Here is a 23,715-nt window from a genome sequence, read left to right as displayed (position 1 = left end):
AAGTTTTCTGTTCCCGGTTCCTGTTGTCTGTAACTACGCCCCTTCGCACGCCCACTATATAACCCCACCCCTAAACACACCCATCTGTCTGTCTGTCTGTCTGTCTGTCTGTCTGTCTGTCTGTCTGTCTGTCTGTCTGTCTATCTATCTATCTATCTATCTATCTATCTATCTATCTATCTATCTATCTATCTATCTATCTATCTATCTGCCTGCTCCATTCCTCCAATCCATTTCCTCGTTTGTTTAAAATTTATTCTGTAATTGAGTCTTAGAGTAACAGTACCATGTACTGATGCTTTATTCATGAAAAGGTCATGAAAAGGTCATGGAGAGATCGGGGAGACGGCGTCTGGCCTGTGTTCAGCGCAGCGTTGATTAGAACAATCATCATTAAAGCAGCGTTAGCGTGACGCCGCTTCTCCGGAAACAGTGCGCTAATTTCCGCTGGCTGTGATTTACAGGTCAGAGATCGTCACAGCGGGACGGAGAGAGAAAACAACTCGTTTATTTCCAGACGGAGTGACAGTGAAGTGAAGGAAAAAAGTATTTACACCCAGGACCATGGATTAAATTCAGGATGGTGGAGGAAGTCATCAGGATAAATGATTTTCACGTGAGTGAGAGTGAGAACCAGCAGAAGGATGAAGAGAGAGACAGAGAGAGACGAGCTGTGAAGATCATACTGTATACAGAGGGTCACGTTTCTGCAGCCAAATTTTAAACCTTCAGATTCTGGACAGCTTGTAGATTTTATATACAAAAACACACTAGATCAGATTTTTCATTTTCCATGACAGATGGATTGTTCTGGTTCCTTCTGCTCAGAATGTTTCTCACATGTGAGATCTGTTCTGAGCAGATGAGACTCGAGTCCATCTGCGTCACACATCAGAGGAGACGACGCTTCGGTGTTCTCCCTCAAACGATGCTAACAAACGCCACCTGATTCCTGGCTAAATGATGCACGCATGCACGCACACACACACACACACACACACACACACACACACACACACACACAAAATACGTGTTCGCTCACCGAAACCTAAACATGTTTCATGCTCAGTGAGATATCTAGTGCAGTACTAATGAACACAAAGTGTGTGTATGTGTGTGTGTGTGTGTGTGTGTGTGTGTGTGTGTATACACCTGCAGAGGTGACTTTCGAATGTTACAGTAGCGACACTAGCGTAGCGACGATGCAGCGGCTGATTGGTGATTTTCTGATGCATGTGAATGTTGTGGAAATGTTCGATCTGCAGGTCGATTTATAAACTCACTACTGCGATGTGCAATTTCTGTAAAAACTTTAAATATACGAAACAAAAACACACAACTTACCGTGTTCAGAAAGCTGTTCTCTCATTGGTCCAGGATACCTGCTGGATGTGGCGTTCTGGCATCTGATTGGTTGGATTTCTCTCACTGTGTGCTCAGGTTCCTCCTTCATTTTACATGAAAAGAGAAATTATTTATTTATTTACCATTTATCCATCCATCTCCGTATCCATCTATCTATCTAGCCACCTATCCATCCATCCATCCATCCATCCATCCATCCATCCATCCATCCACCCATCCATCTATCCATGTTTTGCTTTTCTTTCCTCTCATACTCATCACCCACAGTGAGAACATTGATGCTGACTCTTTGGAAGTTTTTGGTTCGGAGCTCCTTCATGCGCTGCTGATTTTCTTTATACTTCTCCTCCACGATATGTCTGTACATTAACACACACAGTAAATTAGCATATATAATTAGCATATTGGTTGATTGCTCGATGTTTACTGTTAGCAGGTCTCACTTCAGCTTCCTGCCTCGATCGTCTGCGGCCTGCTGCTTCCTCAACCTCATCCTCTCCCGTGGACTCATCTTCTCAACCTCGGACCTTTCCTTCAGCGTCTGCAGGTGCACCTTCTTCTGCCTGGGGAGAGAAAAGATTTCAGATTACAGCAGAAATGTTCCTGTCTATCTCTCTGACTACCTGTCTGTCTGTCTGTCTACCCATGTCTGTCTGACCATCCATCTATTTATACAACCATCCCTCTATTCATCTATCCAAATTAATCATATTTATTGAATGATCTATCCATCCATCTATTCACACACCTTTTCATCCATCCATCCACACCCTTCCATCCATCTATCCATCCATCCATTTTTCCACTTATGTCTGGTCTGCTTGTGTCTTAGTTCTCCATGTTCCTGTATTTGGTCTCCTGCAGGTCCTGGAGGAACATTGCTGTGTTTCTCAGTGAACTGATCTAAAGTAAAGGGTGGTTGCTTGTTCAGTGAGCATGTGAGCACGACTGCGTTAGCTGCACATCGTTAATTACTCCATGGACATTGTTTTTCTCTGAATGTTGTCTGTTTGTTTTGTAAAAAGCTGAACGCTGTAAATGTAACGAGCCATTGAGCTGGAAGACATACGCGAGTTTTCCTCCGCACACGATTCACACGCCCTAAGCAGAGATCGCACAAAGCCGGAGTCACGTATTTATAGTCTAAGTGTGAATAAGAACCAAAAACGACCGATGCATTTCCCAGGATTCTCCGCGGCTGCGCTGGTGACGGCGGCGTCACGCGATCCTGCTAGAGGTGTTTGGTGACGCGAGTGTGAAAGTTTGCTTCACTCACAGCACACTAGCAATGCGAGACGCATCTCCATCGTCCCCCTGCGTCCCCTTCTCCCATTGCTGCTGCTGCTTCACACGCTGCCGAGAGAAAATAAAGAGAGAAAACGAGCTCATGAAGCTGTAAACGTGTCTCTCGGAGGTGCTGTGAGAATCCGTGCGCTGATTTAAAGCCTTTATTCACCGCTGTCACGAAGAGAAAGCAGAAGATATTTTACAACTTCTGTGGGGAATAAAAAGATTTCTTTAGTTTCTCTGATTGGATGCTCATTAGAATCTATATGCTCCACCCACAGGGGGCGTGTCTTCACTGGTCTCTACAATTAGCTTAAAAAGCTACTGCTAGGTTCCTTTAGATTAACAGGGGGTGTGGCTTGTTGTTTCTTAAACTCTATTGGCTGTTTGCTTAATCAACCTAAATAAACATGTAATTACTGTGAGTTTTAACAGAAATACATGAACTTTTACAACTCATCAGATGTTTAATGAAGACGCACCACAAGTGTGCAGGCTGGAGAGGATGAAGAGATCATAAGATTCTATTTTACCAAATAATTAAGAAGATAATTAAAGAGATCAGACTTTTTCACTTTGACTAATAAAGTAGCAAAACGATCTGAATGTAGTTTCTGTTTGAACCTGTAACATAATAAAATAAATAAAGTTTTGGACTTCACCTGACTGAGCTCACTAATAACTTTACTGCTGAGAGCTTCAGCTGCTGAAACCCTCAGTGATGGAGATCTCTCCAACATTCTGAGAGAAAGAGAGAGAGAGAGAGAGAGAGAGAGAGAGAGAGAGAGAGAGAGAGAGAGAGAGAGAGAGAGAGAGAGAGAGAGAGAGAGAGAGAGAGAGACAGATAGCTTTTCTGAGTTCTTCTGTCCTGAGAAAGGAGTTGAATAGTTGCAGATGCAGGTTTAAGAAACAGACAGAATTGATCATCAGGATAAAAGAGACGATGAAAAAGGTCAAACAATCAACAAACTGTATCTTAAAGAGAAACTTGAATTAAGAACAAGGAGAAAAAAAAACAAAAGCAATGGAAAAAAAAACAATAATACAAAGATTATAACAAGCAGCTCACTGCCAGAGCCTTTATATTTATTTGCTGTACATTAATACACATATCAGACAGAACATTATAAGTGAAGAACACTGATGATCTTCATCATGGCACCTGTTAGTGAGAGGATTTATTTATCAGGCAGCAGGTGAACATTTTGTTCTCAAAGTTGATGTTAGAAGCAGGAAAAATGGGGAGCATAAGGATTCAATTAGTTTGACAAATTGTGATGTCTAGACGTCTGGGTCAGAGCGTCTCCAAAACTGCAGCTCTTGTGAGATGTTCCTGGTCTGCAGTGGTCAAAATCTATCAAAAGTGCTCCAAGGAAGGAACAGTGATGAACCGGCGACTCAACAGGTCACGAATGTTTTAGCAGGAAAAAGGGGACCAACACATCTATCTATCTATTGATCCAACAAACCCTCTACCCATCTATCCACCCAGCTATTCACCTATCTATCGAATTATTCATCCTTTCATCCATCCATCTATCCATCTATATATATATATATATCGAATGATTCTTCCTTCCTTCCTTCCTTCCTTCCTTCCTTCCTTCCTTCCTTCCATCCATCTCTCCAGCTTTCAATCCATTTATCTGTTCATCTGTTAATCTGTGGCTCTGTGTGTGTGTGTGTGTGTGTGTGTGTGTGTGTGTGTGTGTGTGTGTGTGTAAAATTTAATGCAGGTGTACCTAATCAGTGGCAGTACCATGTGTGCTTTATGGTATTTGGCAGCCATGTTTGAAGGTCACAGTGTTTGCTGGTAAATGGACTCATGACCTTCTCAATATCAGGTGAAAGCTTCTGAATGAGATGAAATGCTGCCTATTTAAAAGCTCGCCCTCGTCCTGGTACAGGAGTGAACACTGGATCAATTTGGTTTTCGCCTGAATTCTTTGTTCGCTGATGTTTGCTGAAGCGATTGCCAGATGTGTTTGCTGCCAATGTTTGCTCTCTCTCTCTCTCTCTCTCTCTCTCTCTCTCTCTCTCTCTCTCTCTCTTTCTCTGCTGAAAGTCTGAAAAGCTTCAATTACAAATATATAAAACTCCACAGACATAAAGCTTGAAGGTGTGAATTCTTCATTAAAGAATCATTTAAAGATAAATCTGTAAAGGTTGGGATGTGAGGAGATTTTTAAAACTTTTCCAGATTGGAAAAATTGTGTTCTTCTCCTTCTGTCAGCATTCATATTCATCCTTCACCTTTCATCAGTCTAAATGTTCACCTTTACTGAATATCACTGAGAGTAGAAATTTCTCAGGTTTTTCAGAGGCGTATTCAGTCCTCACCAGTGATCTACATGGAATCTCTCCTGAAAGAGGAACTGTTGAGAATAGTAAGAACTGTAATGAGGTTGGATGTTGCCTCAGTCACATTACAGGTACTGAAATGAGGTGTGTGTGTGTGTGTGTGTGTGTGTGTGTGTGTGTGTGTGTGTGTGTGTGTGTGTGTGCTAGAGTGGATAAAAACCTCTGCATTAAGGTGTTGAGTTCTGCTGAGAATTTCTCAGTCAGAGACGGCATGGACCCTTCCGTGATCTTCTGCACCACGGACAGGAAGTTGTGTCCATCAAAAGCATGTTTCAAACAGCACATCTCATACAGGATACAGCCCAGAGACCTACACACACACACACACACACACACACACACACACACACACACACACACACACACACACCCTCCTGAGCTAGTTGTACAGTTGTATTGTGTAGATGCTTGAAGTCTTTCATCCTCATGATTTTCCTCGTGATCTTGTTATCTGGTAAAATACATCAGATGAACGTGTCTGATTTCCCACGGTTTCAACTGAAAGCAGACGTCTGGACGTCAGTGGATTGTGTAGGTGTTTAAAGCTCCTGTGTGATCACTGGAGCTGAGAGGAAGGTGAGAGTGCAGGCATCTACACATACATAATGAATCAAGTTGCAGCCGATACCTGCATCATTCCATCGCCAGCGCTGTGAGAGTCATGTGACTCAGTGTGACTCAGTGTGAGTGAGTGTGAGTGAGTGTGAGAAAAGATGAGTCTATGAAAATGCTGATTTTACCCAGAATCCTTCAGTCACTGAGTCATGGATAACAAGGAAATAGAGAGGATTAGAGTATACATCAGAGAGACATATACTGTACAGTGTGTGTGTGTGTGTGTGTGTGTGTGTGTGTGTGTGTGTGTGTGTGTGTGTGTGTGTGCGTGTGTGTGTCCAGACTTGCACAACAGCCTAATGAGAAGAGTGTACAGCCAAGTGTGTCACATCAAGGGCATTTCACAGAAGAGAGAGAGAGAAAGAGAGAGAGAGAGAGAGAGAGAGAGACAGAGAGACAAAGAGAGAGAGGAACAGAGAAAGAAAGAGGTACAAGTATGACTGAAGAGAGAAAGAACAAGTGAGTGAACAAACTAATAGATAGATAGATAGATAGATAGATAGATAGATAGATAGATAGATAGATAGATAGATAGATAGATAGATAGATTTTTTTTAAATTGTGTAAATTGTTGCGTTCAGTGATCCTGATTTCACGTTAATCGTATCAGACATCAAGAGCATCAGGATTCTCCGTTCCACTCACCACATGTCTGATTTGGAGTCGTAACCATGGTGACCGAGAGTCTCTGGACTCATGTAATACGGCGTTCCGGTGAAAGTAGTGGCGAGGTCACATGACCCCATCAGCAGGCAGGAGACTCCAAAGTCACCTGTCGAGATCACAGAAATTAAATCACTTATCACTTATCACTTATGGTTCGAGGTTTATATTAAAATAATGGCCATTGTTTCTATAGTAACAGCTCGTTTATAAGAACTCATACTGTTTGTACACAGTGTAAGTGAAAACTTTTCTTCATGGACCTTCCACGACATTAGATAGACGAGAGTTCTTTAGAGGAACAGTAAAAGTAGGTGGTATAAAAGGAGTAAAGTTCTTTCTGACCTCACTCAGGGTTAAGAGAGCTCACCGATCTTTACTGCGTTCTTCTTCAGGAACACGTTCTTGGTTTTCAGGTCTCTGTGTAGAATCCGCCTGGTGAAGGAAATCAATCACACACATGAAGTTAAGCGTGGAGTTTTCAGCACACTTCAGCTTCTCTGAGCTTTTCCCAGTGTGTGTGTTGGAGAGTTTTGTGGAGTGAAGTTCACCTCTGGTGCATGTAGTCGACCCCCAGCAGGAGCTGAACCAGCCACTCCCTGATCTGAGACTCGGGAAGAGCTTCTCCTGAGACTCGCACCTGCTCCAGCTTACACTCCAAATCCCCATCCTGAGACACACACGCACACACACACACACACACACACACACACACACACACACCACAACACGTCACATTAATACACCACACGTCATATCAACATTCTACAGCATACATAGCATCTGAACCTCATTTATTCTCCTGTGAATCTCTCCAGAATGATTGTGTGTGTGTGTGTGTGTGTGTGTGTGTGTGTGTGTGTGTGTGTGTCTCCAGTAAAAGGAAGTATAATATTGTTTAATCAGATGGAGAAAGCATGGGAAATGGAGGCACTTGAGCAGATGTCTGATCTAATATCTAATTTCTCACAATACACACAATAGTACACACACACACACACACACACACACACACACACACACACACACAACTTTTCTTTTCTCTTTTTCTTTCTCTCTTTTCTTTTGCTTTTCTCTGCATCTCTCTCACTATCTTTTTCCCCACTTTTGCTTGAATTATTCCATCTTTTATAGCTTCTCTGTTATTATGTTCTTAATTTGTTCTCTCTCTCTCTCTCTCTCTCTCTCTCTCTCTCTCCCCTTCTTGTTCCTCCCCTCTATTTTATCCCTATGTTTCCTTCTGCCATTCTCATGATATCCCTCCTACTCCCCCCCTCTATCTCTCATTCTTTCTCTCTCTGAGGGGGATCCCCTCCTCCCTCCTCCGCTCCAGAGCGCAGGATCCCGGTGTGACATGCTGTAATCCAGCAGGTAAATGAGATTATAAACAGCCGCGCCACTGCGCTTGTTTACGCAATCCATCATCGTCAGAGTAATAAAACCGCGAGTCGAACTGCGCGACGCTGAAACACGACCCCGAGGATAAAAATTAGGCTGAAAAATCTATTCTGCATAGGTGATGTCCTGGAACTCAGTCTGCGTCCATCAGGTCCAATTTATTCTCATTCAAGAGACCCTAACCCTATTCCTAACCCTTACCCTAACCCTAACCCTAATCCTTACCCTAACCCTAACCCTAAACCTTACCATAACCCTAACCCTTACCATAACCCTAACCCTAATCCTTACCCTAATCCAAACCCTAAACCTAACCCTCCCATAACCCTAACCCTAATCCTTGCCTAATCCAAACCCTAAACCTAACCCTTATAATAACCCTAACCCTAATCCTAACCCTTACCTAACCCTAACCCTTACCCTAATCCTTACCCTAACCCTAACCCTTACCATAACCCTAACCCTAATCCTTACCCTAATCCAAACCCTAAACCTAACCCTTACCATAACCCTAACCCTAATTCTAACCCTTACCCTTAACCTAATCCTTACCCTAACCCTAACCCTTACCATAACCCTAACCCTAATCCTTACCCTAATCCTAATCCTAACCCTAACCCTTACCACAACCCTAACCCTAATCCTTACCCTAATCCTAACCCTAAACCTAACCCTTACCATAACCCTAACCCTAATCCTTACCCTAACCCTAATCCTAATCCTAACCTTCACCCTAACCCTAACCTAATCCTAACCCTAACCCTAACCATAACCCTAACCTAATCCTTACCCTAACCCTAATCCTAACCCTACCCTAACCCTAATCCTTACCCTAACCCTAATCCTAACCCTTACCCTAACCCTAACCTAACCCTTACCACAACCCTAACCCTAATCCTTACCCTAACCCTAACCTAACCTAACCCTAACCCTTACCATAACCTAACCCTAATCCTTACCTAACCCTAATCCTTACCCTAACCCTAACCCTAACCTAACCCTAATCCTAACCCTAACCCTAACCATAACCCTAATCCTTACCCTAACCCTAATCCTAACCCTTACCCTAACCCTAACCCTAACCCTAACCCTAATCCTAACCCTTACCCTAACCCTAACCCTTACCCTAACCCTAACCTTTACCCTAACCCTAATCCTAACCCTAATCCAAATCCTGTCAGAGGATTTTTTAGCGATCTGAAGGAGCGGTTTGACTGTAAATCTAAAAGAAAAGCATTTATATATTCATACACACACACACACACACACACACACACACACCATTCTGTTTCCTGGTGTTGTATTGTAGGTTGCATGATGAAGGTGAAAGTGCGCGTCTCTCGATCTACAATTTTCCCATTAACTTCACTGAGGTCCTCTCATCACCGTGACGTGAGAATAACATTGGTGTAATTTCTGCCATCCTGTTGCCATGGCAACCTTTCCGCAACTAGAATAAAATACATGATATTCTGAAGTCAAAGGTCAAAGCGGACACAATCAAACACGAGCCGTGATTCAGATCGGGTCAAACGGCACGACGGGACGGCTTATTAAACAGCTGAAGAATTTCCATTCAATTCAAGTGACTCCTTGAGATGAGCAGGAGTTAAGCACCATGGGAAAGTGAAGCGTGTGCAGGTGTGCTGGAACTGAGAGGGAAACAAAACGAGGAAGGAAATGAGAGTGACCTCTGGGGCACCATGAGAGTCATTAGAAGCACATCTCTGATTTCTCAGTGGACGAGCAGAAATGGAGAAATCGATCAGTGTGGAAATCCACCTACAGCATCAGGGCTTAGTGGAACATGAGGGAGAAAACAGACCAGATGTAATCCTGAGAAAGAAACTGTGCAAAAAAAACAAAGCACACACACACACACACACACACACACACACACACACACACACACACACACACACACTCACAAAAACAGTCCAGAGCAAAAAAAAAAAACACAGTTTACACCAACCACAGTCCAGATGAAATGCAGTTTAGACTTAAACACAGTCTAAAACAAATAATGCAGATCAAATGCAGTCCAGACCAAATGCTATCTAGACCAAAAACGGTCCAGACGAAACACATTCCAGACCAAACTCAGTTTAAACTTCAACACAGTCCAGATCAAACACAGTCCAGACAAAACACAATCTGTACCAAAAACAATCTTGGAACCTATTAAAATTAGTTCAGGCCAAGCGAGATCAGACTAACTTCACGAAACAACCTTCCAGTCCAGAGAGTTTAATCCTGATCAGACCTAAAACAAAGCCAGTTTAAACCCAAACGAGATAAGTTTGAACCAGAATAGTACAGACCAGACCAATAATATCTTGAAATTGAAAATAGTTTATTCCACATCATATTCTATCAGTTCAAAACAGTTTGTGCTGAAACTTGAGTAAAATACACCAAACTAATCCAGGTAGATCCAGATAAAGCCAGGTTACCTCACAGAACTCGGTGATAATACAGAAAGCATCTCTCTCCAGGAAGCTGGTGTAGAACCTTAGGATGGCTGGATGGTGGAGCTGTGAGAGGAGCTGAGCTTCCTGTGTGGCCTTCACCGTTTCATCCGGCTTCAAATCCCCAACCGAAATCTCCTTCAGAACTTTACTGCACCACAAAGCACACAGATTCATCTTAAAACCCAATATTTTACCTTTGAAATCTCGTCCCACCCACAAAGAACCTCAGTACAACCTCCAACACCTCCTCTAAGTGAGAATAAACCTGACCTGAACCGAATGTAAATGTTAAAGATAATCGCTTCCTAAAGCCTCTTACACACTCTGCTCCTGTTCAGATTCGGCTGCTCCATTTCCTCTGTGGGACACCAAGATGCTGAGACGCTGAGACGCTGAGACGCTCGGCCTTGACCTTTAAGAGCCTGACATTTACCGCTTCATTTCATAGCGTCGAATTAAGAAGAACTTTATGAGTAATTAATCTCAATAGGAATCCAGTGATGATATGAGGGAGTAAAATAAATGGAAGATGCTTCTCGGTGGTTGAGGTGGGACGTGTTTCAGCGCTGATGATTAGTTTCAATGTTACAGCTGAGGATTGGATAGGCATCTTCATTAATAAGCTATTGTAAGTTATATAGGTGAAGGTCAGGTGAAGGTCAGGGTAAGGGTGGTGGGGTGGGGGCATATACATTCATATAAATTCAGATTTAATTAAACCTCATTGCTTCTCAACTAGTGCAAAAATTCCCTTCTGGGATTCATGTTTATGAACTTCTTAAACCCTTTATGAAATATTTGAACATGGTTTGACAGATTACATGTATTAGATGTTTGTTTGATGAATAAAGTTTTTACATAAATGAATCTTTTTTTCAAACAGATGTCAAAATAGATGTTCAATCCACTGCAGTCAATTTAAAAAGTATAACTTTCAAAAATCCTGGTATGTGTATCGATATTGACGAGACTGATGAGTACATGGTATCAGATCGTTAATATATAATTATACATCATTCACACATCAAATCTAACATACATCTATTTAGAAAAACTGACCTAGTAAAGTGTAACCTCGCAAGTTTTACCGCATTCCACTGGTGAAACATCAAATATACATTTCCAATTCAAATATTAGGGTTTTTTTGGTGGAAAAACAACAGTTTTGGCTTCATTTATAATCATACTCAGACACACTGAAGAACTTTCCAGACTTCTGATTAATGTATGTGTGGCATTACGTAATGATTACAACAAATATTTATATTAGATTCTCGATATTAGAGGTGGTATCAAAACGTTTCGAGACTAGTTTTGTAACACGCCAACAGATGGCAGCACAAGGCTGCATGCACAGTCAAAGGGAGCACCAACCTTCATAAGTCAGATATTAATATATAAGCCTTAAGAAGTAAATCCACACATGTCCAAAAGTTAGTCGATTAAATTATTCTCTATTCAAAATAAACATTTTAAAAGCTGCAACTGCAGAAATAAAACGAGAGGAAAATGCAGACAATGGAAAATCTGGAACTGTGACAGATGGTTGTGAAGACCACGCTGATAGTCTAGGGAAGGAGGTTATAGGGGTGCGTTCTGATGCTCGCTGAAATCCAAACACTAACAGAATATCATTTTATAATTATACTGTAAAGTTATTTTCACTTCCTGGCTGTGAATCATTTATAAAAAAAAGTCACCCTTTCTGCACACGGTCAAGCTGATGTTCTGTTTTGATCACTCTTTCTGAGCCGTTCATCCTCGGTAAGTCTTTACCGACTTTTCCTCGCAGGAGTTATTATACTGTAATTAAGTGAAGCGGATTTGAGCTTGTTTTTCTTCTCGCGCGTGAGAAACTGTGCATTTATCAGAATCGAGAACTGGTTCAGGAATCAGGAAAAAGGGCCTATTATTCTCCTGCACCATTTTTTTCCTCTCGTTGCTCGGAGCTCTGTTTCAGCCTCTGAATGAGGCAAATCGTTCTTCTGCATTTAAAATGAGATCACAGCTTATGGTGTCATTATTAAATTATGAATATCATTTATCTACTCTGAATAAAGCGCCGCTGTGGGCGGCGAAGCAGCAACCAAAACTAGAGAGATGGGTTTTCCTTGTGTTGTGTTCAGCAGTGCATCCTGCTGTGTTTTTCCCTTTACTGCTCCTTTATCCATACCATAAACTACAAAATCACACACACACACACACACACACACACCGGCTCTGCTTCCTCACATGACCCCGTGTTAGGGAAATATTATCTGTTCTTAATAAGCTTGTATTCCATAATAGTTGCTGATTGGCTGACACGTGTAACCATGGTGACGAGGAAAAGTAATTGCTGATTAAAACGTATTGATTGAGGGATAAAAAATCTCCTATGTCTCTGTGTGTGTGTGTGTGTGTGTGTGTGTGTGTTTAGGTTCCTTCGTTATGCGGAGCACCCAGACATGAATACATGCAATAAAACTACATCAATTCGGTCAGTCAGATTCCTGGCAGTAAATATTTGAACACGGACGCGTCCCAATTTTCAGCAGGTCTCAGAAGGGCGAGAGAAATTTGGTCTCAGATCCAGAAATAGCCGAGCGCTCGGGCAAACCCGGAGAAGGAGAGCAGATCTGTACAGCAGAGACTCAGCATCCTCCAGAGCTTCACTAAACCTTCCCAAAGCAGGTCACTGTGTGTTTACTTCCAAACATTGCAACTGTATGATTCTCTTAAAGTTTCAGGTTTATGACTGAAAAGTTACTGCTCCTTAAACGTAATGTGAGATGATGAAGTGATCGTGATAAGGAGCACGAGGTCTGTGGTGATGTAGGAGGTCTTTGGTGATGAAGCAAAAGGTCTGTGGTGATGTAGGAGGTCTTCGCCAAAACCGATTAATCGGTCGGCCTGTACTCAGGATGCACCAAACTCCAAAAATAAAGGCGGATGAGCTACAGAAGCAGAAAACCACACAGAGTTTCTCCTCCTTTTACATTCCTACACGAGTATAAATGCTGAGAGGATTTTCTGTATGAACTGTAAAAGTAGTGATGCAGGAGACCTGGATCTGAATCATGAATCATGTTGATGATGTTCAGTGTTCCAGTTTCCTGCACATCACCGTTATGAGGAGAGAAAACACCTGTGCTCTCGCAACAGCTTCTCATTTAACACTTTTATATTTTCACTTTAAAGGAGTGAGGAAGTGGAGTCAAAGGAGAAGATATTACATGTTAAATGCTGTGAAAAGAAAAAGTTTCCAGCTGTGAACTAAAATAAGCACAGAAACATGAAAATAATTACTGAAGTACAGCAACAAATCCTTCCTCCCAGTCCACTGCTGCTGGATATCAACGCTGCAGCTCTCTGGAATTTCTTATTGTTCTTTCAGCAAATATATTCTTTTCTGAAGCCATAAATAAAGAATAAACTCTCCCCCTCTCTCTTCTCCAGACTCCTCTGTTCCACTCTGATAATGTGGTGTTTAAACACGTCTGTTCGTCCCAGGAGGGAATTCTCACCGCTAAATTGCACCCCTGTGTCCCTGCTGTTATTCAGCTAAGTGCACATGAAGGACTCCGGCGTGAACCCCTGCGGTCACTGTGACTCCCACGCACTGAAACCTTTACAGCTTTCCTGCAGACATGTATATGGAGGTAGTGGAGGTTCTGTGAAGATCTCAGCAGGACACGTGTAAAGACAGCGGGCTGAAATCCGTCACCATGAAGACTCATTCACACTAACGGCTTACTGACGTGGGGAAGATTTGTGTTCCGAACATTTCAGAATGAACACGAGACTCGGAGGTGTCACCCCGTGATCCTGTTTCAGTGCACTGTGATCACACGATCCACGATGTGATTGACAGCGTAGAGAGAGTAAGCTCCGCCCCTTCTGACAATATAGTCATTTATTTTCAGGTATTTAAATATTATGAAGTATTAAAACCAGCACATTAGATTTACATTCATACATTCAACACATAAAACACCGTAAATGTTTCCCTACAGAAATGTAGAGGAAAAGCAGAAGTGTGTGGAGGAGTGAGGAATGAAGCAGGTCAGAAAATAAAGGCGTTTGAAGACATGAGGTTTTACAGGAGGAAGCAGATGAAACCATTAATGTAGCCCAGATCTGTCACACGGGGGTTTAGGGAGGTGATGCTGGAAAAAGTATGTTTGTCTAAAGAGAGCATAAGAGAAGAGAGAGAGAGAGAGAGAGAGAGAGAGAGAGAGAAAGAGACAGAGAGAGAGAGAGAGAGAAGGATATCTAAGGCATCGTCAGGAATCAAACTCACTCTCTCCACAGATCTTTGATCATAATTGGCCACTTTTTGGCAATTGGTTGATTGATTCTCTATAAAAGCTCTGACAGTAGTGACTTGTGATTTATTGCATTTGCCAGAGCGCTGTTTACTGTATAAAACTGTTTAGTTGGGGTATAAGGGCCTCGCTCAAGGGCCCAGCAATGGTAGCATGGTGGTGCTGGGATGTGAACCTCCAATCAGAAGTCCGGTGTTTTATCCACTGAGTTACTGCTCCCCAGATTAAACAAATAAACTGCTGATGTGTGAGAAGACGTTTAGTTAATATTAATGGAAGGAGTCTTCAGTGTCAGCACTGATCTGTATCTCACCATGTTCTGAGATCTGAAAAGAAATTGCAGATGTGTGCGAATGCCTCAGGTTTCCCTCTGCTTCCTGTGTCTCTGAATCTCTGATGTAATAAATCAAATAGAGAGAGAGAGAGAGAGAGAGAGAGAGAGAGAGAGAGAGAGAGAGAGAGAGACGGTGTGTTACTCTTCGCTACAGTCACTTGTTCTTACTTTGCAATTAATTTCGCTGCTGTAAGCGATCAGCTGTGTTTTCCTGTGGTGATGACGGCTCGTTAGCAGGAGGGAATAACAGCAGAGAAATGAATCTCAATTCAGCGTGAACGTTCAGTAGCACATCAATTTCCTGTCGCTGCTGTGATAAAGGATATGGTGCACACACTAGAGGAACAGTTTGTCTTCTCCATGATATTTTACTCATTTGTTAATCCGAAGAACAGGAAACAAACACACACACACACACACACACACACACACAGAGCACAGAGGAGGTGCTGCTGATTTCTATTTATATATTTAAATTCACTTTCCTGAGTCTTCAGTATCATCATCATCATCATCATCATCACAAACCTCAACCTCTTCATCCTTATGATAATTCTCGTTATCACCATCTTCATTCTTCTCCTCATTATCATTGTTATGATCCTCCTCACCACTATCCTCATCCACCTCCTCCTCATTCTCACCACTATTATCCTCTACATCATCCTCAGCATCATCTTCATCATTATTGCCATTAGAATTCTGAACCTTATCCCATCCTCCTCCTCCTCATCATCCTCAGCTTGGTTCATTATACACCACCATAGCCGTTAGTATCGAGACTGAACAAAACTTTCCTCCTGCACACGTAAAGAAAAAGAGAAGTCGTAATCGGAGGTCGTCACCAACGTTTATGAAAAGTGGACTAATAATAAATGTGCTGCGAAGCAAATGACAGGCTGTTGTGCAGCGCGAGTCTCATGCTGATGATGAAGTCGTCTATTAGTTGAAGGTCATTGCGCTCACGATGACGGCCCAGATGGGAAAAATTTCGGCTTGTGACACGCTCGGTGTGTGACTGGGTTCTGTATGGGCTCGCTATGGGTGCCTTCAGCAAGGTGTGACATGCTAATGAGCGTCTGTGACTGTGTGTGTGTGTGTGTGTGTGTGTGTGTGTGTGTGTGTGTGTGTGTGTTTGAATGCTTAACAATGTTTACGGTGATGCAAGAATTTGAACGATACAAACCCCAAAGGCACGATGCGCTCACATTTCCGATGGAAACTCCGAGAACACTGTGGACAAGCAAACAGGCGAGAAAACACTAATGATTTCACCTGCTAGCATGAAGCTGTTATACAGTCTTTTCTTGTAGAGAATACGTGGAATGGTTGAGCGTGAGAAATCTTCTGAGAAGAAAACACAACCAAGAGGGATTTAATTTACCCAAGAGAAAAAATGTTTACTGACCTCCAAAAAACACGGAAAATAATTTTAGTTTAAGCGAAAACACATTGTAATGCAAGTAAACACTCACACAGAAATCCTGCTTAAACATGGTTGGGTTTGATGTCAGTTATGAAAAATGTCTGGAAATATAATTGATGTAAAAATAATAACCACACTGAACCCTCATTTCTCTGCACTTCCTTTCTTCTGCCTCCAGTCTCTTGTCATCTGTACTTACACACTTACGATTGTCTCGTCTATATTAGACATGTTAGACTGGTTGAATTTGTTATCTTGTGCTCCAAACCACTAATAACTTTCTGGACGAATGGTTTCTGTTTTTGTTGAGTACACGAGGTAAATGTTTTAAAAGCTTAAGTGCAATAAACACTCGGATGAGGAACACTTGGGAAGGAATATGGTGGTGTGTGTAGGGTTAGCAATGCAAACAGCTGTTTCTGGAATAAATTTACACTTGAAAGTGTGCAGCATCTAAATAACATTAAAGTAGTTTTTTCTTGCGGCACCGGTTTATAGCGGAATTGCATTTGTCAACATTTGAGCTCATCTTCATATTCGGGAAGACGGTGAAATCCACAGGGGCCAAATCTGGCGCCTAGCTTGGGTGCAGAAGTGACATAATGTGGATTGTTCTCCAACGATCATCATGCACCTGTTTCGACATTTTCAGGGGTTGAGCTCGTCATCCTCCAGTGATGTTCTTCTGCTCTTGAAGCAGGTGCGCCACTCAAAACACCTCAAACGACTCATCGCAGTGTCACAGTATGTCAAACATACATCATGCAAAATCTGATGAATGTGACAGGGCCACACATCTTACGATGAGAGGAGGGGAAACTAGGGCATAAAATAATAAGGTCCACTAAAGAGGCAGCGGGAGGAAGAAGAAAGTGCAGAGGTTCCACCTCACAGCATCCACCGCTGACATTTTCCTCACAAAGACTCAGACGAGTCCAGGAAGAGCGACTGAGGCAAAACCCTGAAAAGCCAAACCTCAGCAGGGTCTAATAGAGAGAAAGGGGGAAATAAAAGCAGGATTAAATAAAACATAAGGGTAAAACAGTGGGTTAGAAAAACAGCGACGATCCCTACGGAGAGGTTTGGCAGAGAAAAAAGAGACAAAACACAGAACTCAGACAGCGAGAGACAAAACAATGGCACTCTGATTGATGCAGAGTGATGTAGCATGGAGCGCTTCACTACAGGATGGTTCACTACAAAAAGAGAGAATAAAAAGTGAATGAATACAGAAGATAAAAACAGGGTGAAAGGTGGAAAAAACTGAAGAGAGAAAGGCTGGAGAAGGAACAGAATGGAGTGTGTGAGCTGGTAACAGAACAACAGAGAGATGAGGGATCATGAAGGAGGTAAAAAAAAGAAAAGCTAGAAGGCTACTGAGTAAAGAAGTGGTGATTTGAGAGAGAGAGAGAGAGAGAGAGAGAGAGAGAGATGTGAAGTAGGTGATGATTGAGTGAGATGGATGTGATAGATCTCATGACCACTGAAACGCTTCAGCTTCTCTGCATGACATCTCTCTCTCTCTCTCTCTCTCTCTCTCACACACACACACACACACACACACACACACACGCAAAATAAAAACACACCCGATGAAGGTGTTGTATAAGGTGTATATTCATTTTGAAGAACAGCACCTTGGACAGCAGTCTTGCTGCAAGTCAGAGGTCTATAATAATGCGCTCGCGTATTTAAACATTTATGGAAGGAGCCTCCAGTGTCAGAGCTTTAAAATCTTTAGGACAGTGGAATAAGAGAAAAATAGAAGCATGAGATGTGAGAAAGTCACAACATTGCAAAAAATTTGATCATTAACCATGGTATAAGAGGAATTAAACACAGTACCATATGTAACATTCCATTCCACATTTTGTGAAGATTTGCGCTTATAATAAGCTCCAATCATCTGGGAAGATGTTTTACTAGATTTTGGAGAGTGCAAGGGTACTACAAGGGTGTTAGTAAAGTCAGCTACTGATGTAGGTGAGAAGGTGAGGAGGTTCCTGTGGTGCAGTCAGTGTCCACATTCATCCCAAAGGTGTTTAATAGGACTGGAGCTCTGTAGCAGGAGATCTTCCACTCTAACCCATGTAAAGCAGATCTTCATGCAGCTGGCACATATTGTGCACAGGAGAACTGTCATGCTGGAACAGGTTTGGGTCTCCTAGTTTAAATGTTAAAGTTAAATTGAAGTGAAAATTCCAGGCTACAGCACCCAGAGACGTCCAAAACAATTGCGTGCCTCTAACTTTGTGAAGCTCCACATATGGCTGGAAAAGTCTGGTGTCCCAAAACTTTAGTCCATGTGACATATTTTACTGGATTAAATGCTCACAGATCATTTAGAAACCAAGGAGTAGGGTATGTTTTTGTTTCTTTCAGGTATCAATAGCGTATGAAGGAAGAAAGAAAGAAAGAAAGAAAGAAAGAAAGAAAGAAAGAAAGAAAGAATGAATGAATGAATGAATGAATGAATGAATGAATGAATGAATGAATGAAGAAAGAAAGAAAAGAGGGTTAAATCTTTAGTGACAGGTCTGACACTGGGTTTGGGTTAACAAGCAGAAAATCCCTTTAACATTTCGATGTTAGTCTCCTCCTATTAGTCTCCTTTTTTCTCCTCTTTTTCTGGCTGTCATGAGCTGCTTTACATAACCCCGACTCCCTCCTGTCCACTGGAGCACTACAGGAAGCTTCGGGATAAAAATACAGGCGTGTGTGTACAGAACGTTTCCTCTTTAATTGGCTCTTTTCTGTAGATTTGGAACAGTAATGTACAGTATATGGGTCAGTGTGAAGCTCAAATATGTATGAAGAATAAAAAACACACAACAGAAGATTTCTGTAATGAGGCTGTGACCTGTTTAATCATCTCCCAGCTGAAGATCTGCTGATTTAAGGTGCATTTATTCTCTGTGAAGTTTATATCAGTGACTAATTCTTCGTGATGGAGATCTTGTCATAACGAGGCGTTTCATTTAGTACAGAAAATTGAAGAATGGATTGATGTTTCTCAGTAGACTGATCACATCAGAGCTCAGTGTGTACGTCGTTTTATTTATTTTTTTTTTTTTTTTATAAAAATATCAAATATCTCACCAGCCATCTAGTTATGGATATTTACACTTTTCTCTCAACCTGAAATCGATAAAACTACATTCAACACTGTACATAAATTCTACAGAAACCTATATAGAAACATAATGTGACCACATAAACGTTTCTGGGTAAGGAAGTAGTGTATATTCACTCATTTTAAATGTAAAAAAAAAAAAGAAATTGAATAGAATTCACGTCGTATTTGTATATTTGAAAGTGCGCTAAAGTGCAACACTGCCATCTAGCGGCTGAATCAGAATCGCTACATACTTTTTTTATAAAGCGATTAAAATATATTCACATAAAAACCTTAATACTTTTAATGCCATTTAGTCTGTAGGATTTATATCAATTATATGTTTGGCTGCTCATATATACTATTTGCCTTTTGGCTGTTACAACGTGTGTATGTTTTTATAAACAAAATACATAATTTGATTCTCTAATTTTACCCACAAACCACAAATAAACCCCAGAATTACGTCATTAAAGCTTCAATTTGAAAACGTGCTCGTTTTAGGCAGAATACAGAAAACACTCACAGTTTGTCTGTGGTTGTGGATTTTGTGTCTTCTATGAGATACACAGTGCCGAAACTTCCTCTGCCCAGTCGCTGCTGTATCATGTATCTGTTGGCCAGCAGAGATGAAGGATGAGGATGAGGATGAGAAGGGTGATGAGGAAGATGAGTAGACTTAGCTTCCAGTTCACGGAATTTAGGCATAGTGTTTTAGAGCTACACCTAGGGTCAAAGGGCAAAAGTGAACCTAGGTAGTGGACTTGACATCCGACCTCATCACGTGTCATACTAATATTAGAGCACAACAACAACATCTTTTCCAGTCGAATCATCTTCTGAACTGATGATCAGGATCTGTTTTAGAGATTTAATGAAGCAAGTTCATATACTAATGTAAAAAAAAGTACAATATAAAAAGTAACTGCATGTAAATAAAATTGTTTGTAAGTTTAATCCGCTTCAGTGAGTGTAATAAAACATTTCCCGGTAATAATCAGATGTTAATTTGAGGTTATTTTGAACCTCTTATTAGATTTACCTCGGATTTAAGCGTCTTCCTGTTCCGTGTGTTGGTCTCGTTGGCATGGGAACACTTAAAGGGGCGGGGTTTGTTTCGCTTTTATATCAAATAACTTTTTTCTGTTGGTATCGCTGATTGGACAGTTTCACAAATTAAACAATAAGTAGTGAATGTAGTGGATTTTAGGTTTTAACAGCTGTTTATTTATTTAGATAGATAGATAGATAGATAGATAGATAGATAGATAGATAGATAGATAGATAGATAGATAGATAGATAGATAGATAGATAGATAGATAGATAACTTTATTCATCCCAATGGTAAATGTACAGCTTTCAGCAGTATCCACAAACATAGGCAGTAAGGCATTAATTTAGATTTAAAATATTCATAATATTTATAATATTCATAAATGCATTAACTTTCATATAGATCTACTGTAAGACCATAGATGGGCATGTATATATTTATTCTCCTCCATACAATATGTAAATATGTAAAATAGGTAATATAAAAATATGTAAAATAGGCTAGTTATCAATTATCAGTTATGTATTTATTCTTAATGAAAGTTTACACTGAGAGAAAACCGCGATATTTGAGTGTTTCCAGATCATTATGGGTCATTTTTCAAGTTTTAACAGAAACGAACTCCTTTACATAAAGCAACACATTCCAGACAATATTTTCTCCAGTTTGTGATTAATTAGATGTTCTGTTGGTACATTTTAGTCGGAGGTGCAGCGCTGCTGTTCAAACGCCTGTACAGACGCAGAAGACGGAAGTGCGCCTGCGCGCTGGTTAAACTCCGCGAGCGCAACTTTCGAAGTGCTCAAGGCCACATCTGCAGGGCTGCGAGGAGCTCGCCCGCACGGGAGAAGAAGCTGGGTGCTTCGGGGAATGCCGCCGCCGAAGGGGGTGTGGCAGGGGGATTCTGACATAACCAATGTTAAATGGCAAATTTGCCCCCCTTGTGCTCGAGATATTAGGGTTCGGCGACATAAACCGATTAAAAAATGATAAGACAAAGCGAGAATTTAGCAGTTCCACTTCAAAAACGTCGACTTAATAGGGTTGTCGAGTTAATCGAGGTCCAGATAAGTGGGTTCCACTGTAATATTACGGTACTTTCTCCTGCACTGAAGCTCCAGTCACCAATTCCTTGTGTGTGTGAACATACTTGGTAATAAAGCAATTTGTGATTCTGATTCTGTTTCTGACCACCAGAGTCTAATATTTTTCCTTGGTGCAATAGAAGTGTGATTATTTTCCTTCTTTATTTTTAAATCTTTTCTTTACATTAACAGAAACGGTGATACACTAAAACCCCGTAAAAATGTCTGAAAAACATTTTACTCTTCAATCATTTTATTCTTTTGCTATTATTATTTATTGTTTTATCATTTTTTTAAATACTAACTAATCATGACTAATGATTACAGCAGATGTTTTACACAATAAAGGAACCGAGTTATTACTTACTTCTATATTTCAAGTGTGTGTGTGTGTGTGTGTGTGTGTGTGTGTGTGTGTGTGTGTGTGTGTGTGTTAGTCTATTTCTGATAAAGTGTCTAATTTCTTGTAGGAAGATATCATCCTCCTGTTATAGTAGTTTGGCACTGATGTGGTCGTTCTGTTTTGGTTCTTCAGTGTGTTCAGTTTATATATAAATTCAACACTGATTGTGAAGTTCTTACTAAATAATTACAAATGGTATCTGTAGTGCAGAAGTAAGAACAGCTACTACACCTGCGTGTGTGTGTGTGTGTGTGTGTGTGTGTGTGTGTGTGTGTGTGTGTGTGCAAAAGTGCACGAGGCGTCTAAGCCTTCCTGTTTTAACAGTTTGACAGGCTTGTGGTACGTGAGGTTGGAGTTATATTTGGTATATTCTGAAATTCCAGGAAGTACTTCTAATTGACCAACCCAGTGAGCTGAGTACACACACACACACACACACACACACACACACACACACACACAGCACTGAGTCTATGGGGTTCCTACTGAAGAAGAGATGAAGATGCTGCACTTGGTTCTAATTCTGCTCTCGCTGTCTGGTATGAAACATCATCTCACTCTCACACACAATTATTATTGATCAGAGTTTAAACTGGTTGTTGTTTGATACTGCAGTGTTTACGCTCAGTTACTGGATTATACACATACATTTTTATTTACATTTACATTTATGGCATTTAACAGAAGCCGGGGTCCAGAGCTGCGTGCAAAAGTGCTTTGAGTCTATATTAATGAAGAATCTACACTGGAACGCTGGATTACAAACCTACAAATCTGTTGAGAGGATTTTTTATTTATTTATGAAAAGTGCTAGTTTAAGTGTTTCAGGTAGAGGAAGGTCTTTACCCGTCGCTTGAAGACAGTCAGGGACTCCGCTGTTCAGATATCTAGGGGAAGTTTATTTCACCTCTGTGCCAGAACAGAGAAAAACCTTGAAGTATACTTACTTCTTCCCCTGAGGGCAGGTGGTGGAGCAGTGCTGGAGGTTCTTACACACATTATACAGTCTAATGTTAATGTTCTATTAGTTGCTGTCCGATGAAAAACGTATAATAAGTGCAATAAGTTTAAGGTTTCTTGAGGCAATAACATGATCAATTTTTATATTTTTAAACACAGAAATCATTACAATTGCTGAGGTCCTGGGCTCTCGGTGTATCGTTACAGGAACCAGAACCCAAAGGGAACCTTCATTTTATTTTTTGTAAATGTAATGCGTTTCTGAACTTAAGTAGATTTTTCACGTATCTGTTTTACTGAAGTTTTTCCACTTGTGGAGATTTTTACTGCAACTTTACTACAAATATTTTACTTTTTACTCAACTACATTTAGTGAAATCAGTCGTTCCTTTTTATTTATCAGGATAAAAACGTAACTGGTGAAACACGCAGCCAATCACCAGTCAGGGTCATAAAAATGATAAGTACATTATAGTTATAATGAATCAGTACTTTGGATACTTAAGTACATTTGAAGGCAATAACAGGTAGTCCTCTACTTACGATGGAGATACGTTATGACGACCCCATAATAAATTGAAAATAGTTGAAGATGGTGGTATGACTGTGATGGCCTTTCATGCTGATTTATAATTTTCATTGGCTTTGCTCTTCTTTTATGCTCTACCTAAATCAACTACATGGTTTGTATATTTTGTCCATCACTGGTTTTGTGTTACTTTTGTTAATTTATGTTGTTTGCTGTAACACCTTGTTTCTGGGGGAATGTTGTTTAATTTCACTGTGTCCTGTCGTGGATTTGGTTGGAATAACAGTAAAAGCCTAAATGATTTTCAATGCTTTATATCTGTTAAGTAAGCTGGATGAGGG

General features: G+C 40.9%; 1 protein-coding gene across 6 annotated transcripts in view; it reads right to left on the bottom strand.

Annotated features, from left to right (window-relative positions):
- nek11 (NIMA-related kinase 11) overlaps positions 1-20,431 on the bottom strand; it is a 35,846-nt gene extending 15,415 nt beyond the window's left edge. Inside the window, exons 1-12 of one of the 6 annotated variants that reach the window (XM_046877333.1) lie at positions 20,385-20,431; positions 19,869-20,200; positions 10,143-10,308; positions 6,843-6,961; positions 6,662-6,726; positions 6,274-6,400; positions 5,174-5,323; positions 3,315-3,393; positions 2,642-2,718; positions 1,809-1,928; positions 1,631-1,724; positions 1,345-1,447 (exon numbers count right to left, since the gene is read on the bottom strand). In XM_046877333.1, coding sequence (XP_046733289.1) covers positions 1,345-1,447; positions 1,631-1,724; positions 1,809-1,928; positions 2,642-2,718; positions 3,315-3,393; positions 5,174-5,323; positions 6,274-6,400; positions 6,662-6,726; positions 6,843-6,961; positions 10,143-10,308; positions 19,869-20,050 — 1,282 coding nt within the window. In that variant the 5' untranslated portion in view covers positions 20,051-20,200; positions 20,385-20,431. Of the gene's footprint in view, positions 1-1,344; positions 1,448-1,630; positions 1,725-1,808; positions 1,929-2,641; positions 2,719-3,314; positions 3,394-5,173; positions 5,324-6,273; positions 6,401-6,661; positions 6,727-6,842; positions 6,962-8,970; positions 9,101-10,142; positions 10,309-14,780; positions 14,829-19,868; positions 20,201-20,384 lie in introns of those variants that run through there. The other 5 variants (XM_046877335.1, XM_046877334.1, XM_046877338.1 and 2 more) reach the window with 5 other exon arrangements.
- Positions 20,432-23,715: the final 3,284 nt, after the last annotated feature.

Source organism: Silurus meridionalis, chromosome 21 (genome assembly GCF_014805685.1).
Source record: "Silurus meridionalis isolate SWU-2019-XX chromosome 21, ASM1480568v1, whole genome shotgun sequence".
Lineage (NCBI taxonomy): Eukaryota > Metazoa > Chordata > Actinopteri > Siluriformes > Siluridae > Silurus > Silurus meridionalis.
This window is presented reverse-complemented; position numbering and strand designations above follow the sequence as displayed.